Consider the following 26,758-nt stretch of genomic DNA (forward strand, 5'->3'; position numbering starts at 1 on the left):
CAGTGTTTCTCTGGAACAGTCACAGTCACAAAGGAAGGATTGCCTATCAGATGGATTGGTTAACCATTACTATTTTATTAAGTGTTGTCCACACCAATCCTTTGCCAACTATCCCAAAAATGATTAATAAGAATCAGAAAAGATAAAATTGTTAAAAGATGTGATTTTATTAAATAAAAACAGTGCAAGGATAAATCCCAAAATGTTAAAGCAACACCACAAATTTACCATAAAAGAAGTATTTATTGATTTTTAGACACTCTACATTCTAAAGTATATTTCACTATTTATTTTCATGGAATTTAAATATACAGATGCATAAAAAAAATACATAGTGCTTATCAAGTCCTGTAAAGTGATGTAAAACTGTTTGGGTTGTGTGCCCTCACTACTGCCCAAGGACAGTACACACCCGAGACATCCTGACAGTCAACAGGGAACTTTTAGGCAGAATATTAAAAGTAAGATTTTGAAATGGTTTGAAGAGGAAGAGCAGGACAGTGACATCTGATCCATTCAAAAACATTTCTGCACAAAACTAAATATGTCAAGGAAGAAAATCAAACTTCAATGAACAGCCATTTCTAAGGTGGTCAATGCCAATTATTCTGCACGTCAATTATGAGATATGACAAATAAAATAGAAGTTTCTGTTTGCCAGTATGCAGTCTCCAACTTCACCCAGCATTTTTTCAGAAGTTTATATTAAGCAAGAAGTTTAATACCTTACTTGAAAACTTCTACTCAAAGGATATGAAGGAGACACATTAAACCTCCAGGTGACCGAATCTATGGGGTAAATGTGTGGCCACTCCAATCCTCAGTCAGCAACAGAACAGGTTTTCAGCTGAATTAATCAGAGTCTGGATTACAGACTCAGTAATATAACTGCTACACTCCCTGTACTCGAAGTTTGTATATGCTGCTCTCCTGAGGGGGCTGATTCATTCTGGGGTCTGGCCCCAATGTCAACATCTCAGACAGCTAACCAGTGTGAGGGGACCAAGGAAGCCCTACAATAGAGAGAGAGAGAGAGAGAGAGAGAGAGAGAGAATCACAGCTCAACAACTACAAACACACTTTCCTGAAGGGGTCATAGCAAGCAATATAGCAATGGTCAGGTAGAGAAGCTGGGAGCTGCCAGGTCTGTCTGGCTCAGGACTAAGACAGCTGGTGTTTTCACCCACCGAGTGACCAGGGAGAGTTAGCCAGCATTTTCTGAATGCCATAGTTTAGCAGTACCAGACACAACCTGGTTCTCCCAGAAACATTTTCACTAGCAGGACTTAAACCTCAGAATCAAGGTTGGTGCTGGAAAATAAGTCAAACTATGGGGCACGGAAACCATGCTAGTGAGTTCTGATAATGTCAGGCACTGGGCATTTTGGGGAAAAAAAAAAGTTTATCCCAGGTTCAAAACAAGTAGGAATCAGAATTAAAGTGGAATTTCAGAAGCTGTTCATTGCAGTTGTGACATATTTTGTAACCTTTAAACTACACTACTTCCAGGAGGTACAGTTCCACGAAAGCCTGTTGGCTCATTCTAGGAGGTGATCTACAGGTAGAGTAAGGCTGATTGGAGTTATTCTTTCTAGTTGAATCTTCTCTTTAGAAACTTCAGGCAATGCTGCCCTCAGAGGTGTGTGCAGGTTAAGATCCAACCTCTTCAGAAGATGAGCTTTGCACACAGGACACTGGCCTTTTCCTACTTAGTCGCCCAGGAAGCGAGTGCCCATACTTATCCACACACCAGCAGTGACCCCGTTTTCTGCCTCTTGACGGCTTGCACTATGAAACATTGAAAACATCTGGCTTTAGTGGAAGGAGAGAAACAGACAAACTAAACAGGAATAAAAGGATGACTAGGGTAGGTATCGGTCCAGTCAAGGATAGTAGTGGGAAGTTGTGTGTGGAGGCGGAGTAGATTGGAGAGACACTAAATCAATACTTTTCATCAGTATTCACTCAGGAACAGGACACTGTTGCTGATGTGAATATGGAGTCACAAATGATTAGAATGGATGGCCTGGAAATATGCAGGGAAGAGGTTCTGGGAATATTGGAGAGGATGAAAATAGATGTCTCCTGGGCCTGATGGCATTTACCCTAGGATCCTATGGGAAGCTAGGGAGGAGATAGCAGAGCCATTGGCCTGGATTTTTATGTCGTCATTGTCAACGGGAATAGTACCAGAGGACTGGAGGATAGCGAATGTGGTCCCCTTGTTCAAGAAAGGGAGTAGGGATAGCCCTAGTAACTATAGGCCAGTGAGTCTGACTTCAGTGGTGGGCAAAGTCTTAGAGAGAATGGTAAGGGATAAGATTTATGAACATCTGGATAGGAATAACGTGATCAAGGATAGCCTGGTTTTGTGAAGGGCAGGTCGTGCCTCACAAACCTTATTGAGTTCTTTGAGAGGGTGACTAAGGAAGTGGACGAGGGTAAAGCAGTAGATGTTGTGTATATGGATTTTAGTAAGGCGTTCGATAAGGTTCCCCATGGTAGGCTAATGCTAAAACTACAGAGGTATGGCATTGAGGATACATTAGAGGTTTGGATTAGGAATTGGCTGGCTGGAAGGAGACAGAGGGTAGTAGTTGATGGACTATGTTCATCTTGGAGTGCAGTTACTAGCGGTGTACCACAAGGATCTGTTTTGGGACCATTGCTTTTTGTTATCTTTATAAATGATCTAGAGGAAGAGCTTGAAAGCTGGGTAAGCAAGTTTGCGGATGACACAAAAGTCGGTGGAGTTGTGGATAGTGAGGAAGGAAGTGGTAGGTTACAGCAGGATATAGATAAGTTGCAGAGCTGGGCAGAAATGTGGCAAATGGAATTCAATGTAGCTAAGTGTGAAGTCATTCACTTTGGTAGGAGTAACAAGAAGATGGATTACTGGGCTAATGGTAGGCTACTTGGTAGTGTGGATGAGCAGAGGGATCTTGGTGTCCATGTACACAGATCTCTGAAAGTTGCCACCCAGGTAAATAGTGCTGTGAGGAAGGCATATGGTGTACTGGGCTTTATTGGTAGAGGAATTGAGTTCCGGAGTCCTGAGGTCATGTTGCAACTGTATAAGACTCTGGTGCGGCCTCATCTGGAGTATTGTGTGCAGTTTTGGTCGCCATACTATAGGAAGGATGTGGAGGCATTGGAACGAGTGCAGAGGAGGTTTACCAGGATGTTGCCTGGAATGGTAGGAAAATCTTATGAGGAAAGGCTGAGGCACTTGGGGCTGTTCTCATTGGAGAAGAGAAGGTTTGGGGGAGACTTGATAGAGGTGTACAAGATGATTAGGGGTTTAGATAGGGTCGACACGGAGAACCTTTTACCGCTAATGGAGTCAGGTGTTACTAGGGGACACAGCTTTAAATTAAGGGGTGGTAGATATAGGACAGATGTTAGGGGTAGATTCTTTACACAGCGGGTTGTGAGTTCATGGAATGCCCTGCCAGTAGCAGTGGTGAACTCTCCTTCTTTATGGTCATTTAAGCAGGCATTGGATAGGCATTTGAAAGTTATTGGGCTAGTGTAGGTTAGGTAGGATTCGGTCGGCGCAACATCGAGGGCCGAAGGGCCTGTACTGCGCTGTATCTTTCTATGTTCTATGTTCTAAACATTCTTGGAGATGTTCTAGTGCAGTTTGCAGACAATTAAGTACACACTTTTGAAGTATTGTATTGCTCAATGCAGGAAACCTGGAGGGACTTCACACAAGCTCCTACAGAGAGCAATGACAACACTCAGTGATTCTGGTTGACGTCAAACGCTGTCCAAGACTGATGACTAGGATGTAGACCAGTCAGCCCTTGAGCCTGCTCCACCTTTCAGCCCAATTATGGCTGATCTTAGGCTTCAACTCCACTTTCTCTACACAGTCTATCCTGCCAATTGCAAGAGACCAAACGTCTCTTTTGGCCTTAAAAGATGTTCAATGACGAAGCACTCAACTCAAGGAATTTCAACAATTCCCTATCCTTTGAAGATATTTTGCCTCATCTTAGTCCTGAATGATCAGCACCTTATCCCATGTTCTAAATTTCCCAGATCAAAGAAACAACCTTTCACAGTTCTACTCTGTCAAACTCCATCAGATGTTTGCACGTTTCAATGAGATCACATCCCATTCTTCTAAACTCTACAGAACGTTAGATCCAATTTATGTAGCCTCTTATCGCAGGACAACCAGGGACTACCACGACTCTCTTAATGTACCTATAACTCTTTGCAGCCTCTGTATTTGACTTGAAGTTTATATTTCCATCGGGTTTTGGAACATCAAGCTTAGATCTATTACTCACTGCCTCTCCATGAGCAGCTAAGGCCGCAGCACTGACCTTTACAGCACTCCACTAGTCATAGCCTGCCAACTTGAAAATGCCCCATTGAGCCTTACATTTTGCTTCCTGTCTCTTAACCAATTCTCGATCCCTGCTAATATATGTCACCCCCAACTAGAGTAGTCCTTAAGGGGCACCTTATTGAGGGGCTTTTGGAACTTCCTATATACACATCTACTGATCACACCCTACTAGTTACATCCAGAAAAACCTCTAATTAAATTTATCAAACATAAATTTTCCTTTTATAATATGATTAGATACATTTCATATGGTTTTATGAGTAATTTCCTGTTGACTGCTAGCAGACAAACTGGCGGTAGCTGCCCATTGATGCTCTTTCTTATTTTCTTGAAATATTTGCTAATTTCCAATCAACTGGGACTGTTCCAGAATCTAACAAACTCTTACGTCTTCTAAGACAGACAAAAAAAGTTTGTTCTGTAGCTCCACCACTTCCTCATTCTCCCTGATAATTTATCCAGTCTTTTCTTCTAAAGAGGCGATTGCTTACTTTAAATTTTCTCCTTTTTATACACTTCTAAAAACTCTTACAATCTATTTTTGTCCCTGGGCTAAATTCTTGTGTACTAATTTGTCCTTCTTATCAACACTTGCTGGTTTTGAAAACAATCCCTATCAACTTGGAATAATATAACTATTCCTTGCAAAGTTTCACACTTATATTAATCCAATAATATGTTTAACCTCCTTAGTAAACCATGGATAGATCCTACTTGGTTTTTTTTCAAAATGGAACATATTTTGTCAAACACCTTTTTAAAAGATGTTTCCCACTGTTTATTTTCCACCATGCCTTTTAGTATAATTATCCAGGAGAAAATGAGGTCTGCAGATGCTGGAGATCAGAGCTGAAAATGTGTTGCTGGAAAAGCGCAGGTCAGGCAGCATCCAAGGAACAGGAGATTCGACGTTTTGGGCATACGCCCTTCTTCAGTCTAATTATCCAATCAAGCTGAGGCAGTATCCCTCTCAAAATTAAACAAGGGCAAATACATAGGAATTAAATTCTTAGAACACAGAACAATACAGCGCAGAACAGGCTCTTCGGCCCTCAATGTTGCGCCGACCTGTGACTCGTTCTCAGCTCCTCCCCCTATACTTTCCCATCATCATCCATGTGCTTATCTAAGGATTGTTTAAATCTCCCGAATGTGGCTGAGTTAACTACATTGGCAGGGAGGGCATTCCACGCCCTTACCACTCTGAGTAAAGAACCTGCCTCTGACATCTGTCTTAAATCTATCACCCCTCAATTTGTGGTTATGCCCCCTCGAATAGGCTGACATCACCATCTGAGGAAAAAAGACTTTCACCGATCATCTTGTCTCTATCAAATTCCCTCTTAGCCTTCTTCATTCCAATGAGAACAGACCCAAGTCTCTCAGCCTTTCCTCGTTAGACCTTCCCTCCAGACCAGGCAACATCCTGGTAAATCTCCTCTGCACCTTTTCCAATGCTTCCACATCCTTCCCGAAATATGGGGACCAGAACTGTACACAATATTTCAAGTGTGGCCACACCAGCGTTTATATATTTGCAGCATGATATTGCGTTTCCGGAACTCAATCCCTCTACCAATGAAACCTAACACACCGTATGACTTCTTAACAGCACTATCCACCTGGGTGGCAACTTTCAGGGATCTATGTACATGGACTCCAAGATCCCTCTGCACATCCACGCTACCAAGAATCTTTCCATTGACCCAGTACTCTGCCTTCCTGTTATTCTTCCCAAAGTGCATCACCTCACATTTAGCTGCCACCTCAGCCCAATAGTGGGTGGTACGGTGGCACAGTGGTTAGCACTGCTGCCTCACAGCGCCTGAGACCCGGGTTCAATTCCCGACTCAGGCGACAGACTGTGTGGAGTTTGCACATTCTCCCCGTGTCTGCGTGGGTTTCCTCCGGGTGCTCCGGTTTCCTCCCACAGTCCAAAGATGTGCGGGTCAGGTGAATTGGTCATGCTAAATTGCCCATAGTGTTAGGTAAGGGGTAAATGTAGGGGAATGGGTGGGTTGCGCTTCGGCGGGTCGGTGTGGACTTGTTGGGCCGAAGGGCCTGTTTCCACACTAAGTAATCTAATCTAAATCTAAAATTCTGCACTTTATCCAAGTCCCCCTGCAACTTGTAACATTCTTCCAAACTGTCCACTACTCCACTGACTTTAATGTCGTCCGCAAACTTACTAATCTACATCCACCTATGCTTGCATTTAAGTCATTTATAAAAATGACTTAAACAGATCCCAAAACAGATCCTTGTGGCACACCACTAGTAACCGGACTCCAGGCTGAATATTTTCCATTAACCACCACTCGCTGCCTTCTTACAGAAAGCCAGTTTCTAATCCAAACTGCTAAATCACCCTCTGCATTTTCCCATGCCTTTGCCTTTTCTCCAACAGCCTACCATGTGGAACCTTATCAAAGGCTTTACTGAAGTCCAAGTATCCCATGTCAACTGCCCTACCCTCATCTAGATGCTTGGTCACCTTCTCAAAAAACTGGTTTGTGAGACATGACCTGCCCTTGACGAAACCATGTTGACTCTCTGAAATCAAATCATTGCTTGCTAGCTGATTATAAATCTTCTCTTATAATCCTTTCCAAAATCTTTCCTACAACAGAAGTAAGGCTCACTGGTCTATAATTACCTGGGTCATCTCTACTGTCCTTCTTGAACAAGGGCACATTTGCAATCCTCCAGTCCTCTGGTACTAAACCTGTAGACAATGACTCAAATAATCAAAGCCAAAGGCTCTGCTATCTCCTCCCTAGCTTCCCAGAGAATCCTCGGATAAATCCCATCCGGCCCTGGGGACTTGTCTACTTTCACTCCTTCTAGAATTGATAACACCTGTTCGTAACTAACCTCAATCGTTTCTAGTCTAATATCTCGTATCTCATTCTTCTCCTCTACAATATTCTCCTTTGAGTGAAAAATCGATGAGAAATGTTCATTCAGCACCTCACCGATCTCTACAGGGTCCACACTCAACTTCCCACTTCTTTGACTGGCCCTATTCCGACCCTAGTCATTCTCTTATTCCTCACATACCTATAGAAAGCTTTAGCGTTCTCCTTTATTCTATTTGCTAAAGGCCGCTCGTGTCCTTTCTTTGTTCTTCTTAACTCTTTAAATCCTTCCTAGCTGATCTGTAACACTCCATCGCCTCATCAACACATAAGCCTCCTTCTTCTTAAGAAGTGTTGCAATTTCTGTAATAAACCATAGTTCCCTTACCTTATCACTTCCTCCCTGCCTGACAGGGACATACCTATCAAGGACACTCAATATCTGTACCTTAAACCAGCTCCACATTGCCTGCATCCCCTGCATTTTCCTACCCCATTCCATACATCCTAATTCTTGCCTAATCGTATTATAATTGCCCTTGCCCCATCGATAACTCTTGACCTGTGGCATGTACCAATCCCTTTCCATCGCTAAACTAAACGTAGCTGAATTATGGTCACTCTCTCCAAAGTGCTCACCTATAACTAAATCAACACCTGGCCTGGTTCATTACCAAGCACCAGACCCAGTATGGCCTCCCCTCTTATCAGCCCTTCGACATACTGTGTCAGGAAACCCTCCTGTACACATTGGACAAAAACTGATCCTTCCGACGTATTAAAGATACAGCATTTCCAATCAATCAATGTTGGGGAAGTTAAAGTCCCCCATAACAACCACCCTGTTCCTTTCACTCCTACCCAGAATAATTTTGCTAATCCTTTCTTCCACCTCCTTGGAACTCTGTGGAGGCCTATATATTAAAAAAAAACTCAAGCTGTGTGACCTCTCCTCTCCTGTTTCTAACCTCAGCCTTTTTTGATAACTTTCAGCAGATTATTAATGAACCATGCCTCATTACACAACATAAAACCAAAATAGGTTTATCCCTAATTGGTTCCACCACGTTGTTCCAGGAAACCAACAAGTCACAAGCTCATTATCTGAGCTACTCTCACCACTTTGATCCATCCAGTCCAAATGAAGATTGAAGTCCCTTACAATTACTACATTGCTTATTTTTATATGCTCCATCCAATTACGATTTAGTGTTTTAACTATTTTGAGGGTCTATACACTACCTCTATCAGTATTTGCTGACACATTATTCCTAGTTTCCACTCCGAAGGATTCAACTTCATGATTTTCTGATATTAGATCCTTTCTCACTAGGCCCACATTTACTTTTCCTTTGCTGTTCTGGCTATCTTCCCGAGATAGTACGTGTCTAAGAATACAGCCCTCGCTTGGTACTGCGATTGATTGTCATGGATGATGAGCTCAAGTCCCTGAAGTATGCCTTGACCTTCTGGCTCAGATGCCGAGAGAATGTGACCAACTGAGACACTTAAAAAGGAGTTCACATCTAAAAGACAGATTTAAAAAAAATACAACAGCTACATAACAGAACTGTGCAGGAGCAGAAGTCATTGTAGAATCCCTACAATGTGGGAGCAGGCCATTTGGCTCATCAAGTTCACATCAACCCTTCGAAGAACATCTGCCCCAGACACAACCCCCTTCCCTATCCCTGTGATCTTGCATTTCCTATGGCTAATCCACCCAACCTGCACATTTCTGACCACCAAGGGCAATTTGGCACAGCCAATCCACCTAACCCACACATCTTTGGACTGTGGGAGAAAACGGGTAGAACATGCAAACTACACAATTGCCGAGGATGGAATTGAACCCAGGTCAGCCCTGTGAGGCAGCAGCATTGAGCCACCATGCCACTCTAAGAACTGGCCCAGTTTACCGCCCTTCCTTATCTCAGGGGACTGAGATGTTGACACTCACTATATCCCGTGGTCACCATAGAAACTTCATCCCACAAGCCAGGACTGGACTCCATATTGGCGGCTGTAGCCATTGACAACAGCACCAGGACTTTATTTTAATGAGTTTTGCCATCACAAAAATTGACTATAGGGAGTCCAGGCCTCTGCATTTTCAGTTACACATAGGATTGGCTAGTCAGTTTGGCCCTAACTTTGGTCATTGAGGAGTTAATTGGTTACACAAGGTTGGTGGGGGGAGGGGGAAGGATGACAATTGCCCTCAGAGCCCAACAACACGGGAGGGGAAAAAAAAAAATAGCCCATTCAGGAAATCAAACTGTTCAGAAATCTGGGACTGGACTTGGATTATACACTGCCCCACTGGCAAGCTAGAGTAGGAGGCGAGAATACCTAAAATCCACTGGATGCTATTCCCCATCATCCACCCAACTTCCGATGTTCCCCACCACAATTGAAACAAGCCGTTAGGCAGCTCACACATCCTGAGCCTAATTGACATCTGTAAGTGGGCACTCAATGGCACTTAATTGCTCCATCCTTGGCCACTGCTATCCTACCCATCACAAGAGCAGGCTCATACCACATAGGAAGGCCAGCAGCTCTAGCTGGAGTTGGACAAGGGTGGGGATTTTGCATGCAATGCCCTCAATAATACTTCCCTGATTTCACCAAGGTGGACACCACCCGCCCTCACACCAGCCTGGCCCCATGGTCACCACTGCAGGTGTTACTGCCAGCCATGCAACTGGTGGGCCATCCTTCATGAGTTTTACAGGTGGGGGGAGAAAATCAATGGTGCATAGTCAAATCCAACATCTGTTGTCTTACTCTCACCCACTTTACACCACTCTGCCTTGGACTTTACTATTGGCTTGGAGGAGAGGACTTCACTTAATGATTGCAGTATAAGGTTAACAAATCAGTTGGGATATTTGTTACAACTTACCTGCTTGCTCCGGTAGAACCCCTGCTTATCACAGTTTGGGATGTAAATGTCCTCTGGGCTACGGAAAAACTCTGGTTTCAGGTCCTGGAGAATTGATTCCATCTCCCTGCGACATGGGCCCTAAGCACAGACAAGCAATTGGTTAGAATCATCGAACCCCTACAGCGTGGAAGCATGTCATTCAGCCCATCAAGTTCCCAAAACTCCTCTGAAGAACATCCCTCACCCTATGCAAATAACCTTGCATTTCTCAATGACTAATCCAACAAGCCTGCACATCCCTAGACACTGTGGGGCAATTTAGCCGAGCCAATAAACCTGACCTGCATATCTTTGGTCTGTGGGAAGAAACCAAAGTGTCTGGAGGAAACTTCACACAGCCAGTCGCCTGAGGCTGGAATTAAACCCAGGTCCCTCATGCTGGGAGGTAGCAGTACTGAGCTACCACTCCAAAGCTGTACATGCAAAGAGACTCATTTGTTCACCAAACTCTAACCCCCCTGTACCAACACTCCCACTGAATCCTCTCCAATTCAGTCTTTAGTCCACTGAGGCCTTACCTGCTATACTACATCAAGAATAGCTTGTGAACATTCTGTTCCAAAGAGTAAAATGCTCAAGTTTTTCCTCTGCTTATTTAAAATATGTTCTTACGCGACTATGGACTTCAAAAAATTATGTGTTCCAGTCAAAAAAAAAAATCAGGCAAGGTTCCCCCAAACCAACATCTTGACTGAAGGCCATTGCCCGGTTAGCTGTAGAGAGTTGGTGCAGATTTACTACTTCTCTGGAGACTCAAACTCACCCTATCATCTTAGTATGTTTGACAAATAACACAGCATCAGGTATAAACCCAGACTCCTTGGCATTATGAGCAGCCTCTGAGGAAGCAATTACCCAGAAACAGAATCCTTCAGGCCCTTCATACTCTATTGGAACCACCTCAACAAGAGTTTTTGCACATTAGAGACTTTAATGGAACTTGTCAGTAGGTCAGCAGAAGGGTAGGAGAGGAAATGTTATTTAACATGCCAATGTGCACTTGTTCAAAGCACTGGGCTTTCTATTGTACCTAACTTCCACTGGCCATGATTATCCTACTTCCATTCTTCTCTCTCTCTCTCTATGTATCATCAGCATTGTTTAGGGAGCCACAAAGGGTAGATTCTGTCTCTTACAACACCAGGTCACCATCACCCAGATTCTGCCATCAGAATTGCTTCATTGCAATGGTATATACTCCACAGTAACAATTCTGATTACTCTCATGCTTGAGAATTAATCCAACAAAAAAAAAAGACTTTCCCCTATTTCAGATCGCTCTTCTATAGCACCTCCCAAGGAACAGTCCCAGTCAGTCAGTTACTTGAGTAACGGTGATGATCACATAATTGAGTTTGGATGGCTGCTATGGTGAATCATTTCTTTTTACCTGCCCAGTGATCTGTATATCTACAGATGATAACACAGGCTATATGGGAGTAAATCATTCCTTTTTAATCTAGTGTACCTTACATGTACAGGAGCTGACAGACAAACAGGCTATATAGAGAGTGTACTATGTGGGACTAAGTCATCCCTTTTTACCCAGTGTTCTCAGCATGTACAGGAGCAAGATGGAGACACACATGATATAGGTCTGTTACACATGTACAATGTTAATTTGCTCCATTGGTTGTCATTTTTTCTGCCATTGCTATGCATCAATTAAGTACTTACAGCAAGTTTGTTTTGAAGTTGCCCAACTTTAAATAGTTTTGCTTGAAAGTCAATTTTTAGAGCCAGTATTCTGATTTGCGCTTTCAATTTCAATGCAACATTGTTTTGCGCCGTTGTGCAGCATTTCAGGTCATTGTATGTAGCCTTGGTATCATTGCACATTGTTTCCCATAAATCTAGTGTTGATGTGATCCTGGATGCCATGACCTGATCGATTCCACAGCAGATGGGACTGCAGGTTCTCTGTCGCACTTGAGAACCATAATTCTGTTTTTTTTTGGAAAAAGTAAAAAGTTCTTAATGAAGAATATCCAAATCAAGAGTTTTGTTTGGTTTTGCAAGGAATAAGCTGAAGCCTGGGATGTTCATTTTTGTGAATCTAGAAACAGCCCTACTCAACTGTGCACAGCGATGTAAACATCGTAACTGGTTGTGGTGCTTTACATCAGGTGACACAGGGAGGAGTCACAGGGAAAATTACTTGCCTTCGCTCAGAGCGTGTTGGAGTGGAAAATACACATTTGGTATTTACTTTTCAGGAAGCTGAATCTCAAACTGATTAGGTTTGGAATGTGTCCGAGCTAGAGAGCTCAACCTGGCTGAGGGGGCAAAAAAAATTCCAAGTAACTCAACCACCTGACCCTCCAAGCAGTACCTGCTGGAGACTGTACATTTAGCTCAGCCAACCATCTCAGAAGTGAAAGCAAGTCATCCTCGATAGGGAGGGACAGCCTCAGAAGAAATGGAGACTAGTCAGCGTTATCTAATGTGAATGCTGCACATGTATTTCAATTCATAACTTGGTTTTCCGAACTGGAAGTGTCCAAAGGAATCTAGACTTGGATCCAACATTGATTCCTGTGGGAATTCAGATTTGACTTAGTCATGGTTTTCAGGACCATAATGGAAGTAAGGGTTTAGTATTAGTTAATGCTCAGTGTTTTGGGACAGTCCAATGTAGTGAAAGGCAATTAAACTGTGCAAAATGCACAATGTCTTTCTTGGAATTATTAAACTGGGGTGTTTGGTCTGATTATCAGCCAAGCATTGACTTGTATCGAGCTTTTTTTCCCCATTCACAATTGTCTAACCTTGTTAGCTTCGATCATCAGAATGAATGTACAACTGCCTCAATGAATCTCAGGACACTTGAGCAGCCTTTGACAGCATAAATCTGCAAACCAAACTGTTCTAACTTGAAGCTCTCCTGGGGAGGAATTCAATGTACTGTGAATTTGTTGACATACAATCGGCTCCCCCTGCCAAGTCTGGCACTTACATATTCAGAGTCTGCCACAGGGGTGGTGACAGATGGAACTTTGGAAGGGTTCACTATTGTGTGCACGGTTCCCTTTGGTGAATGGTGATTTCCTTGTTGAGGTTTTGGTGTCAAATGCTGACTAGGATTTGCTAGCTGCATTCCATGGTTTTTGCCACTGTGCTCTTTCTTTGCTAAGGAATACTTCTCTCCACCATCTGGGAGCTTTCCTGCAGGAAGAGGAACAAACCAGGTCAGGAGATGGTGCTGGAATCACTCTCAGTCAGTCAATGCAACAAAATTCGAGATCGTACCATTGCCTCACACAGCCCACATCAATATCCAGCATTCCAGGGCACACAGGAAACCAAGCACATTGCTAGTGCGAGCTCCAGGTTACTCATGGCTCTGAGAAGGGACCTTGGTTATGGGAGACCAAGTCAGACAGCAACACCAGGTTATAGCCCGACAGGTTTGACTGAAGTCACAAGCCGAAGCACTGCTCCTGCTGCGGGTGAAGGAGCAGCACTCTGAAGGCTTGGGGCTTTTGTCCAACATAACCAAGTGATATCCCCACTTCAGTTGTGCAAGGAGCAGCGCTCCAAAAGCTTGGGATTTCAAATCAACCTGTTGGGCTCTAACCTGGTGTTGTGGGGCTTGGGACTTTGTCTTGCCCTGTCCAACACCGGCACTTCCCCATCAGGGTTATGTTGGAGCCCTGAATTGGGTTCAAGGTAGAAAATAAAACCCTCCTCTTTCAAATGAGCTTCTGCTGATTTAGCCTGACTTGGGTTCGGAATCCCAAGCCATGCGAACACGTCCCTGCAGTTGCACCAAAAGCACAATCATTTCGGTTTGACCCGTTCTGTGGAACGACCGCCACTTAACTGCATGCGATCGGCGCTACTTCTTTTGCAGACCCAGTTCTGGTCAGAAGAGGGGACTTAGTGGGTTCGCCTCACGGAAGATTCCCAAAAGCGAGTGCAGCTGTCTCCAGGTCGTTGGAGCTGACCCTACAGGAGTCCCCACGCACAGGCATCCACAGGAATTGCCCGGAAAGTTCAAGCAGAGTCGGTCCGATGAACGAACTGCCGCTGCCCGGGACCCTCCAAGAACGCCCCTGCCCATGGGCTCAGGGCGGAGGATTGAGCCCAGATACAAGGGGCTTTGCTGCGGTACTTTACGCAGCCAATGTTAGTCTGACACCGGGCCGAAGGGCTGGATAAAATCAACCGAGCAGCAGAAGCGATCTCCCGCAATCAGACACCCCCCTTCCTCTCCTTGACCAAGCACACACCCCCCTCCCCCACCTCCCCAGTCACTCACTCGCTCAGTAAAAGACCTTTGGAAAACAGAGGCGAATACAACCGCTGTGTCGGGATAAGGCAGCCCTCCTTCGCTGGCTGCACGCAGGGCCAAAAAGGGACGGAGGTGGTCGGCTCCGGGTGAAGTTCCCCGGGCCTGCACGGTGGGAGTTTCAGGTCCGACTGGGAGAGAGTGGGGTACAGAAGCCAGGCAGCTCCTGCCTCCCTGTTGGGCATTTCAAACGAAAGCCCCCGTGGCGTGGCGCGATTTTAAACAGCGGGAAAAGTTGTCAGCCGGTGTCGTTAACCGCAAATTATCCCTGAAGCAGATGAATAAATTGCGGCACCGCTAAAAGATGGGGGGGGAGAGGAGAAGATTTGGGGGGGGGAGAAGAGAAGATTTGGGGGGGGGGGGAGAAGATTGGGGGGGGGGGGAGAAGATTTGGGGGGGGGGGGAGAAGATTTGGGGGGGGGAGAGAAGATTTGGGGGGGGGGGGAGAAGATTTGGGGGGGGAGAAGAGAAGATTTGGGGGGGGGAGAAGAGAAGATTTGGGGGGGGGGGAGAAGAGAAGATTTGGGGGGGGGGGGAGAAGAGAAGATTTGGGGGGGGGGGGGAGAAGAGAAGATTTTGGGGGGGGGGGGCGAAGAGGGGGTGCATCCGGCTGCCGTGATGGCACCAAACATCAAGAAACAAAAGCAGGTGGGTCCTTTCCACAGGAACATGACTCCAGTCCGAAGTGAGTGTCTAATGTTTTGAACACTGCTTACTCCCCCCACCCTCACTGCCGCTGACCAGTTTTTGCGGGGTTTGGACTCTCCCGCCTAAAGCGGCACGGTGACCCGGTGGTCAGCACTGAGACCCGGGTTCAATTCCCGCCTCAGGTGACTGTGTGGAGTTTGCACATTCTCCCCGTGTCTGCGTGGGTTTCCTCCGGGTGCTCCGGTTTCCTCCCACAGTCCGAAGCTGTGCAGGTCAGGGTGGATTGGCCATGCTAAATTGCCCGGAGTGTTTAAGGGTGTCTCGGTTAGGTGCACTAGTCACGGGAAGTGTACAGTCAGATGGTAGGGGGCTTGGTCTGCGGGGATCACACTGTAGGGATTCTATGATAAACTGGGCCCAGTTCGGAGGAAAAGTAACGCGCCGCGAATTTCTCTTCGCAGACCTGCTGAGTTTTTCTGATTTACAGCATCAGCAATTCTTTCGATTTTTTTTAATGAAAAAACCCATTTCTGGAACGTACTGCTCGAGAGTCTGGTGGGAGAGAGACTCAATCAAAGCAGCAAAAAGGCAACTAGCTGGTTATCCGGAAAGGAAAAGAATCATGTACAGAGTTGAGAGAAGACGGGAGACAGAGAAACACAGCAGGCATGGGCTGAAATCCCTGCCTCCATTCCTGAGGAAGGGCTTTTGCCTGGATGCTGCCTGACCTGCTGTGCTCTTCCAGCACCATTCTGATCTAGAACCTGGTTTCCAGCATCTGCAGTCCTTGTTTTTAAACTTACCTGAAAATAACCTCCTGTCCAGTCACAGTTCTGCCATTTTCCTTCCTATTCAGAACTTTTCAAATTACCAACCATTCTTGGTTCCTTGACCCAGTGCCCACTGTGCTGGTGGGTTTGACAAGAGACCGGGAGAGCCAAGAAGAGTCAGGAAGTGAATCCCTGTCCCTCCCTCGCCTGGTGAACATTTACACCGTGTTGCCGCTGCCTTGTCCCACCCACTTGCCTTTCCTCATTAAAAGGAAGACATCACAACCTGACTATACCTGCACAGACTTCTTTTAAAAAGAGTCTTGTACCCTCCCTCTATCAGATCGCTGCCCAATGAATCAGAGAATCTCTACAGTGCAGAAAGGGGCCATTCGTCCCATCGAGTCCACAGCGACCCTCCGAAGAGGGAATCCTCCTCCTCTCCCCCGCACTTCCCACAGCCAACCCACCAGACATGCACATCTTTGGAGTGCGGTTTTGAACAGTTTGGTCAGATTTGCACTGACCAAACTCAATCGGGGGGGGGGGGGGGGGAACTTCCCCGGCGGTGGCGGCTGACTCACCTTCCCGCTGGACCTGGTTCCTCCGCTTGAGGCTGCGGCAGACCGCCCGTCCCTGCAGCAACGCCTGAAGCGGCGCTTTGTCGCCACTGCGAGGGACGCATCTGAGGCCAGACGCACAGCTCTCAGTGTAAACGCCGCACGCAGCTCCCTCGGCCAGCGCGCATGTCAGGCAGCAGCCGCAGCCGGACTCCTTCACCAGCTCGCAGCCCCGCGGGGGGTGGCAGGCTGACAGCGCCTGCTTGTTGCACGGGGCACACTCGATCATTGCGCCCAGTGCCCCCAGCCGCCCGGGCACCCCGAAGCAAGCCAGCAGTACGCAGATCCTGAACATGGTTTGCAAGAGCTTGACCCACTCCACGACATTGCTTAGCCTGCTAGTCCCCCCCTTTTTAAATATGCAAGCAGCAGAGCCAGGCCCCGGAAACTGGATAATAAAGGGGAGGGGGTCGGTTCTCATCTGGGCACGGGTAATCCCTCCCTCGTAACTCTCCGCCTCTGTCGCTGGAAATCGGGTGTCCTGCAGACAATGTACACAGAAACGCGTTTTTAAAAAAACTTTATAACTACTTTTTCCACGTTTCTCATTGAGGAATGTTTATTTTAGATGTTCATTTATTGTAGAACTGCATCTTCCATGACAAGTAGATGATTGTTTGAGAATATAATTAATGTCGATAATTGTTTCTTGGTCATCCTTTTTTTCCAATTGCTAAGTACTGGGAATATGAGTTTCTTGTGGAGAATTTTCTTTTCTACACAAATATTTCTTGGAACTACTTGTAATCTCTTAAAATATTTGCTGTGGATAGATGTTTGACAGTATAAGTATTTATTCTAAATACAATTTATAAATATTTCTTGTAAATAAATTTTTTTTGGTTTTGCAAGTAAACATTTCTTGTAGGTAGATATTTCTTATAAATAAGTATTTCTAAATATTTCTCTTGGATAGATATAAATTTGAAAATGTATTTATTACAAGTAGGTACTTCTATTTGACAGATAAACATTTCTTACAAGTATGTTTGTTCATAAACTCAGTAAGTGTTCCCTAGAGTAGGGAAGTCCCGAACTAGAAGACATTGGCTTAGGATAGAGGGGACAAATTTAAAAGGGACCCAATGGGCAACTTTTTCCACACAGAGGGTGGTGCGTGTATGGACTGAGCTGCCAGAGGAAGTGGTAGAGGCTGGTACAATTTACAACATTTAAAAGGCATCTGGATGGGTATATCAATAGGGAAGGTATAGAGGGATATGGGTCAAGTGCTGGCAAATGGGACTGGATTGAGTTGGGATATCTGGTCGGCGTGGATGAGTTGGACCAAAGGATCTGTTTCCATGCTGTACACCTCTCTGACTTTAAGTATTTTGTTTTGTTTTTAAACAATCTTACAGACACTTATTTCTTATGGATCAGAATTTTCACAGATAAGTTTTGTTTTAATTCTTTCTTAGGATGGGGGCACTACTGAACAAACTTAGCATTTGATTAGATTCTCTAGAGTGTGGAAACAGGCCTTTCAGGCCAACAACTCCACACCAACCTTGCAAAGAGTAACCCATCTCCATCTGACACTTAACACTACGGGCAATTTCCCATGGCCAATTCACCTAACCCACATATCTTTGGATTGTGGGAGGAAACCCATGCAGACACAGGAAGAATGGGCAAACTCCAACCAGTCACCGGAGGCTGGAATCGAACCTGGGACCCTGGCACTGTAAGGTAGTAATGCTAGCCATTGACCCATCCACAATGTTCCTTGAGTCCATGTGGTGTAAACAGACCCACCATGTCATCATGGACAGTGTTGCAGGACTTTGACCCAGCAAAATTGAAGGAACAGTGATATATTTCCAAAGCAGGATGGAGAGTGGCTTGGAGGAGGAAATTAAAGGTGGTGTTGTTCCTCGAACACTGCCCCTGGCTTTCAGTGTGGTCGTAGTCATGGTTTGGGGAGATGCTGTCTGAGGAGCCTTTGTCAATTTCTGCCATACATTTTGCAGATAGTATACACTGCTGTTACTAAGCGTTTATTGTGTAAGGAATGAATGGTTGTGGTTGTGGTGTTCAAGAAGCCAACTGCTTTGTCCTGGATGATGTTAAACTTCCAGAGTGTTGTTAGAATTACACTCATCTAGGAAAGTGGGGAGTATTCCAATCACATTCCCAACTTGTGCTTTATAGCTTTGTCCACAGAATAATCTCAGAATAAGTATTTTTGTGCAAATATGTGCTTTTTATAAACTGGTATTTTTGTGTTTTTAAAACAACTGAAGTGTTCCATAACTGATAGTTTTCAGTGAGTGGAAATGTTGTTGTTGCAAATGTTAACAAAGACATAGTAAATATTAACATTCATTCCACTTGCTGTTGGTTTCTGCCACAAACCTTGTTCTCTCACTGTTAATTTCCCAGGTCACTATTTCAGGCTGAAACAGATCATTCTCAACCTTGGCCTCCATAGTCTCAGAATTAAGCATTTGTGGGCGGCGCAGTGGTTAGCACTGCTGTCTCACAGCGCCAGTGACCCGGGTTCAATTCTCGACTCAGGCGACTGACTGTGTGGAGTTTGCACGTTCTCCCCATGTCTGCGTGGGTTTCCTCCGGGTGCTCCGGTTTCCTCCCACAGTCCAAAGATGTGCGGGTCAGGTGAATTGGCCATGCTAAATTGCCCGTAGTGTTAGGTAAAAGGGGTAAATGTAGGGGAATGGGTGCGTTTCGCTTCGGCGGCTCGGTGTGGACTTTATGGGCCGAAGGGCCTGTTTCCACACTGTAAGTAATCTAGTCTTTGGAACTGCTTCTACAGCTCTCTGTAGCAAGGAGAGGCCTGGTGTATATTGAAAAGACACAGGCAGGAGGCTGGAAGAACACAGCAAGCCAGGCAGCATCAGGAAGTGAAGAAGTCGACGTTTCTGGTATAACCCTTCGTCAAGACTGTGCCCAGCTCCTGGTGCTGCCTGGCTTGCTGTGTTCTTCTAGCCTCCTGCCTATGTATTTTGGATTCGAGCATCTGCAGCTTTTTTGTCTATATTGAAGGCTGAGATAGGTAGATTCTTGATCAGTAGGGAGAAAGAGGGTTAGGGGAAAAGGGCAGGAAAATGGTGAGAACTGTCAGACCAGCCATGATCCTATTGAATGATAGGGCAGGCTCAAGGGGCCAAATGGCTTACTCCTACTCCTATGCAGTTATTTGACCTGGCGCAGAACTTCCAACCACACGTTCAGTCCATCAGCAAGAATGAATACTTCCAGCTATATGAAATTGCCTGCCTCCAGCCTTGCTTCAGCACTCCTGCTGCTGACACCCTTGCTTGTGCTTTTGTGACCTTTCAATGAATGAGTCTGAAACACACATGCCTGGCCTGAAACATTCTCCCCTCCAAAGACTGAGGTCATCCAATACTCTGCTATCTCTATTGTGATTATCATTTAGCCCTGTGTGCAATGACCTTAATTAATTCCCAATCTATCAGCACCTCAAATTTTATCCTCGTTTTCAAAACCCTTTGCTTTCCCTAATGCTGTCATCTCCCACAGCCTTACAAGAATGCAGCACTCCTCCAATTGGCCTCTTGCACATCATCAATTGCCTCAGACCTGGCATTTGCAGACTTGCCTTCATTTGCATGCACTGTAAACTTTGGAATTCCCTCCTAAAATTCACATCTTGTCCAGTTCTCTGTTAACAGACTCTGAAAACCAACCTCTTTCACCAACCTGTTTGGTCAATGGCTCCTTCTTTGGCTTAATATCAATATTGGTCTGCTCACACTCCTGTAAAGCAATGTAGGTCATCTTTTCACATTAAAGGTGTGATACAAACGTAAGTTGTTGGCTCAGTTGCAGCCAGATTTTACTTGTCTTTAACAATCAGGTAATAGAAACCCTATCTCCACCCACCCCCTGCCAAAATACTGTGGAAATTCTCCTTCCTGCTGACGCCACAATTATCCTGCTAATCAGGGTTCCTGCAACACCAGAAGATGTTGCATCAGGTTACAAGTCAGGATAGTGAGCTCCTTAACATACACATGCTGCTTCAGTGTTATGACATTAAAATCAGAGGGGCCCTCAGCTCTCTCTCAATACATTCATTTCTTCTGCGTTCTTTTTTGCAGCTATGGCTTTGTAGTTAGCATCAGAGATTTAATTCTACAGTCTTTTTTTTGCTAAACTGACTTCACATTGCAGAAATACCTGCCCATGGAAGTAACAGAATGGGAATCCTACGTACGCATGCAAAAGTAGTGAGCCTGGTTTTAAATTCAGTGAGGTCAATATAAGTCCAGAATAAGCTGTGTGCAGCGCAGTTGCAATCTAACATATTGCCTTAACTTCCATTGAAGCTCATTTCTCAGGCATGATTTTCCAAACCCATTATCTTCAGTGTTCTTTCCTTAAAATGAGTTACACTGCCTTTTGCTGTTGGTAGGTTGCATTTGATGACCACATGTACTTGACAACTCTAAGTTTTACATTGTCCTTTTTGTACTGTTCAATGTCTGCAAAATTTCCCAATTTACCCGTCGTTTTAAAACCCAGATTGACATTAAGCACAGTTCAAGTTTCTGTGCTTAACAAGAATGACCATTTATTACAAGTTAACAGATTCTAACTAGAGCAAATAATTATGAACTATTGATATAACTTTAAGAGTTGAAACTCTAACACCCTCATAAAATTCCCTGATATAGACACAGACAGATGAACACAAAAACAGTGGTGTTATGGATAAAGGGAAATTTGGGAAGGCAGTTCAGTGCTCCCTGTCAGCAGGGCTTGCTGAGAAGACCCCTTTTGCTTGTTAGGACTGGTGGTTCATTGATCTCTGCCTCTCTACATCTCTCTCTGCATGCAAGAGGCATAGAAAGACTATTTCACAACTCAAAATTTATAACTTACTGATCAAAAGCAACAGCTTACTGCAACTGGTGAGGGAAAATGAACTAGGTTTCTTCAGGCTTGAGGTCTTTTTTGCTGCTGAAACAAAGACAACATAGAATCCCTAGAGTTCAGGAAGAGGCCACTCGGCCCATCGCGTTGCACCATCCAGGTGCAGCCCAGCCCCCATCATCACCATCACCCCATGGTCACCACAGCTATTATAACTAGCCTGTACACTATGGAAAATTTACTATGGCCAATCCACCTAATTTGCACACTTTGGAATGTGGGAGGAAATGGGAGCACCTGGCAGAAACCCATTCAATGTGGGGAGAACATGCAAGCTACAGACACAGTCAGCCAAGGCTCGACTCAAACCCAGGTCTCTGATGTTGTGAGGCAGCAGTGCTAACCACTGAACTGTCATGCTGCCCTTCCTTCCGATGAATCTGGAGACTTTTGGCTATCTCATTCACACCCACAATTTGTTCAGTCATCTGAACACCAATTACATAATTGTTTTCAGGCAGAAGGCCTTTGTCATTGGTCTGTAGAATGATGACCAGTTATCAATCAGCTACTACTTGTTTCTAACTCAATCTCAATCTCATTTTGGACGCAATCTCTGGTTTCATCTCATTTGCAGCAAGATCACCCCACTGGTTGAACAAACAACTGTGTGAATAACAATAAGTGCGGGTAGCTGACTTTTAAAATAACTTTTACAGCAATAGAAACACAGAAAATATGTGCAGCAGGAGGCCATTTGGCCCTTCGAGCATGCACCACCCTTCAGTATGATCATGCAATTTCAGTATCCCATTCCTACTTTCTCTCCGTACCCTGTGATCCCTTTAGCCCCAGCGGCAGCACGGTGGCTCAGCGGTTAGCACTGCTGCTTCACAGTGCCAGGGACCCAGGTTCAATTCCCGCCTTGGGCAACTGTCAGTGTGGAGTTTGCACATTCTCCCCGTGTCTGTGTGGGTTTCCTCCCACAGTCCAAAGATGTGCAGATCAGGTGAATTGGCCATGCTAAATTGCCCATAGTGTTAGGTGCATTAGTCAGGGGGGAATGGGTCTGGGTGGGTTGCTCTTTGGAGGATTGATGTGGACTTGTTGGGCCAAAGGGCCTGTTTCCACACTGTAGGTAATCTAATCTAAAGGCCTATGTCCTGCTCCCTCTTAAATATATCGAACAACTGGCTCTGAATTCCACAGGTTCACAACTCTGAGTGAAAAAATTCTTCCTCATCTCAGTCCTGAATGGCTTTCCCCTTATTCTTAAACTATGACCCCTAGTTTTGGACTTCCCTATCTTTCCTATAATAGGGCGACCAGAACTGGACGCAGTATTCCAAGTGCGGTCTAACCAAAGTTTTATAGAGCTGCAACAAGATCTCATGGCTCTTAAACTCAATCCCCCTGTTAATGAAAGCCAAAACACCATATGCTTTCTCAACAATCCTGTCCACTTGGGTGGCCATTTTAAGGAATCTATGTACCTGCACACCAAGATCCCTCTGTTCCTCCACACTGCCAAGAATCCTATCCTTAATCCTGTACTCAGCTTTCAAATTCGACCTTCCAAAATGCATCACCTCGCATTTATCCAGGTTGAACGCCGTCTGCGACCTCTCAGCCCATCTCTGCATCCTGTCAATGTCCCGCTGCAGCCTACAACAGTCCTCTATACTGTCAAAGACACCTCCACCCTTTGTATCGTCTCCAAACTTGCTGACCCATCCTTCAATCCCCTCATCCAAGTCATTAATAAAAATTACAAACAGAAACAATCTCTTTCGGCAATCTGAATAATCCTTACATTAAGTGGTTGAAACAAAAGACTCCATCTCAATAACCTTGCATTTTGAGTTTTAAGCTTCTCAAAGACAGCCGGTGGATTATGATCAGTGTAAATTAGTGTCGCCTTGACATCAAGTTGGACATTTACTTCAAAGTGTTGGAAGGCACAGTGTCCCAACATCTGTTTTCCTATGGTAGAGTACATATTCTGATACTTGTTTAGCTCCTTGGAAAAGAGCCCCACTGGCTTCTGTATTCCTGACTCATCATCTTGTGACAAGACTGCGCTGCCCCCATGGATACTATCATCAGCTCCCACTTTAAAATGTCCGGAGAAGTCTGGAGTGGTCAACACTAGTTTATTTATTAGAATTGCCTTCAGCTTCTCAAAGGCTGCTTGGCATTCTGCTGACCACACCACACTTGTTTTGTTTTTTTAGACTAGATCAGATTCCCTACAGTGTGGAAACAGGCCCTTCGGCCCAACGAGTCTACATCAACCCTCCAAACAGTAACCCATCCAGACCCATTTCCCTCTGACTAATGCACCTAACACTTCGGGTAATTTAGCATGGCCAATTTACCTGGCCTGTACATCTTTGGACTGTGGGAGAAAACTAGAGCACCCAGAGGAAATCCACGGAGACACAGGGAGAATGTGCAAACTCCACACAGGCAGTCACCCAAGGTGGGAATTGAACCTGGGTCCCTGGCGCTGTGAGGCAGCAGTGCTAACCACTGAGCCATTTTCTTTGAACAAATTTGTCTATTATGCTGAAATTATGCACAAACTTCTGCTAAAGCCTTCACATCCCTAAAAAAAATCATTTAGTTTTAGGAACAGGGAATTTTATGAGAGCCTTTACTTTTGCTGTCCTTGGCAGCATTTATCCTACAATATGTCCCAGATAAATTACTCTCACTCTTCTGAATTCACTTTTGGCAAAACCAACTACAAAGTTCGCCCACTGTAATTACTTAAATAGGTCTTCTACTTACCTCTCGTGCTCTTCCCACGTTTTCCCACACACCAAACATCATCTAAGTAAACTGCACAGTTACAAACCTCAGCTAGAACTTGGTTCATAAGACTCTAGAATGTAGCTGGGCGTTCTTTAAACCAAATGGCATCACATACTGGGAGAACCCATTTGATGCAACAAGGGTGGATATTTCCTGAGTTTTTTTTAATGTCAATGGAACTTAGAAGTACTCTTTAAACAGATCAATTTTAGAAAGGATTGAGATACTGCCAACCATATCAGTTAATGGGTGCGAATCGATCTTCATGACCGAATTTGTCTTCTATAATCTACACAGAATCCAGTTGATCCACCGAGTATAGTAACTCACAGTGCCAGTGAACTCGAGCTGCTTTGATGAGGTTCAATTAAATGCTTTTCCACCTGCGCTTGCTTTTCTGGGTGCTGTTTTATTGCTTTCAACTCTCCTACATTCACACCATATCTAGCTAATGTAGTACATCCAGGTATACCTCTACAGATGAATTTATACTTTCTGAATAGTCTTACAAGATCCTCCCATTGCCTTTTCTTTAAATATCAGAATAAATATTCCAATGTTTCTGTGTTGGCTAGTCAAATAGGAGAAGTTCGCTTTCAAAACTATCTCCCCTTCCACATCCCTCATTGTTATTTTTCATCATTCTTACCATCTAACACACTTGTTCCTCTTTATCCTCTTCCCTCTGATAATATCTTTCATTTTGATGTGACATAACTAATTCTTCTTCCCAGGATAGGGACTATTAATCAGATAAGTAATTTGACTAATCTTTCTAACTATTTTATATGGACCACTGAATTGTAGTTTCAGTGATTGACCTTGTGAAGGCAACAATACCAATATTGTATTTCCTGCTTGAAATTTTCTAGTTGATGAATGTTCATATACATATTCCTTCACTTTTGCTTGTGAAGCTTTCAAAGTTCCCCGACATGCTCCCTGTGAGGCTTTCTAGAAGCATGGACACATAATCCAACGGTGAGGATTCATCTTTATGATTCAAAAGCTTTTCCCTAATCAATTTTAATGGACCTGTAATCTCATGACCATAAATTCAATTCAAATTCATTTCAGGAATCTTTAGTAGCAGATTGTGCAATCTAATCCTTTATCTCAGTTCTGTGGGTGTTTGTGACTGTATGCCTGAATCATGGTTTTGAGAGTCTGAAAGTAGGTCTCCAAAGATCCTTGTGTTTGCAGATGATACACAGTTGCCTTCAATTGTTTTACACCCAAATTACTAACTGGAAAACCTGAGACAAAGTTAGAACACAGATCAGATTGTATCTGAATTGGTAATCTGTGATAAGTGGGGAAAAAAAAGCCGAGTTGTTCTCAATTTCTGGGAATTGGATGGTCATATCCAGAATTGCAAGGATATACTGATGACCTGCTTTCATTTTTGGTAATAGTACGTATACAATCCAATATCACTCGACTGAACGATACTCACCAGCTCCTGAAGAGCCAACATTGCTGGTTTGATTTCATGTTGAGGTTTCCTAACACCCAACATGAATGACATTTGTCAGAATTTACTCCATTTTTATGCAGACATATCCATGAGAAAATGTCTGTGTTTTCCATATTTCTATGTGTCCTGCAGAGCAATGTCACGTGCTATTCTCAATATCTCCTTACAATATTCAGGTGCTGTCACTATTTTCTGAACAACTGTCCATTCTTTGTCTGCAGGTCTGAGAGGGTGTCTCCACTTCTTCATCAAAACTGTTTCAAATATAACAACACGTTGGAACTCCCTCAGTCTCAGCTTCATTGTGATTAGATTAGATTCCCTACAGCCCAACCAGTGCACACCGACCCTCCGAAGAGTAACCCACCCAGACCCATTTCCCCTCTGACTAATGTACCTAACACTATGGGCAATTTAGCATGACTTGCACATCTTTGGACTGTGGGAGGAAATCAAAGCACCCGGAGGAAACCCACGCAAACACAGGGAGAATGTGCAAACTCCACACAGACAGTCGTCCGAGGTTGGAATCGAACCTGGGACCCTGGTGCTGTGAGGCAGCAGTGCTAACCACTGAGCCACTGTGCTCACTTAATTCTGGATCAGCTTTCTGAGCCTCAATTAATGAAGAGATGCCAAACATTTAAAATTATCCTCATTCTAAAATAAAGTTTCAATCATCCTAACATCGAATTGTGATATTACTGTGGTGAACCTCTGGTAATGGACTTTGTTTATCTGTTGCTCTGGTCACTACACATGATGGAAAAGTATCTGGAACCCATTCCTACAATTGGTCGGTCTCCATAGCCTCAAATAGACTTTCCATGACTATAGACGAGGCAATAATTTTCCCTACAGCTACATCACATCCCAAAGTAAATCAACTCCATCCACTACGAATTTCTAAATATCCTGACCACCACCAGTCCAGACAAGTCAGACTCCAATTGGACTTTGTATGGTGATACTGGGATACACTCTCCACCTATCTCACTTACTGACATTTTGGTTTTCATTGAATTCCCTGGAAGGAAAGCTAAATTCTCCTCCATCAATAAAGTTTGAATAACCTCTGTATATCTTGATATAATTATGGGT

General features: G+C 44.4%; 1 protein-coding gene across 1 annotated transcript; it reads right to left on the bottom strand.

The window, feature by feature from the left end:
* Positions 1-223: 223 nt before the first annotated feature.
* Positions 224-16,823, bottom strand: LOC132805848 (insulin-like growth factor-binding protein 5). Its single transcript, XM_060821159.1, has 4 exons — positions 16,465-16,823; positions 13,128-13,336; positions 10,130-10,249; positions 224-1,788 (listed from the first exon to the last, which is right to left on the bottom strand). The coding sequence occupies exons 1-4, from the start codon at positions 16,793-16,795 to the stop codon at positions 1,651-1,653; spliced, it is 798 nt and encodes a 265-aa protein (XP_060677142.1). The 5' UTR covers positions 16,796-16,823; the 3' UTR covers positions 224-1,650.
* Between the last annotated feature and the right edge of the window lie 9,935 nt (positions 16,824-26,758).

This window comes from Hemiscyllium ocellatum, chromosome X (assembly GCF_020745735.1).
Source record: "Hemiscyllium ocellatum isolate sHemOce1 chromosome X, sHemOce1.pat.X.cur, whole genome shotgun sequence".
In the NCBI taxonomy this organism is placed as follows: domain Eukaryota; kingdom Metazoa; phylum Chordata; class Chondrichthyes; order Orectolobiformes; family Hemiscylliidae; genus Hemiscyllium; species Hemiscyllium ocellatum.

Bases quoted from the DNA above. Each gene is read 5' to 3' on its own strand.
- LOC132805848 (XM_060821159.1), bottom strand. From the start codon at position 16,795: ATGTTCAGGATCTGCGTACTGCTGGCTTGCTTCGGGGTGCCCGGGCGG. The intron at 13,337-16,464 runs GTGAGTCAGCCG...CTCTTCCTGCAG, and splicing joins GAACCAGGTCCAGCGGGAAG to GAAAGCTCCCAGATGGTGGA. The intron at 1,789-10,129 runs GTAAGTTGTAAC...AATGTTTCATAG, and splicing joins GGTTCTACCGGAGCAAGCAG to TGCAAGCCGTCAAGAGGCAG.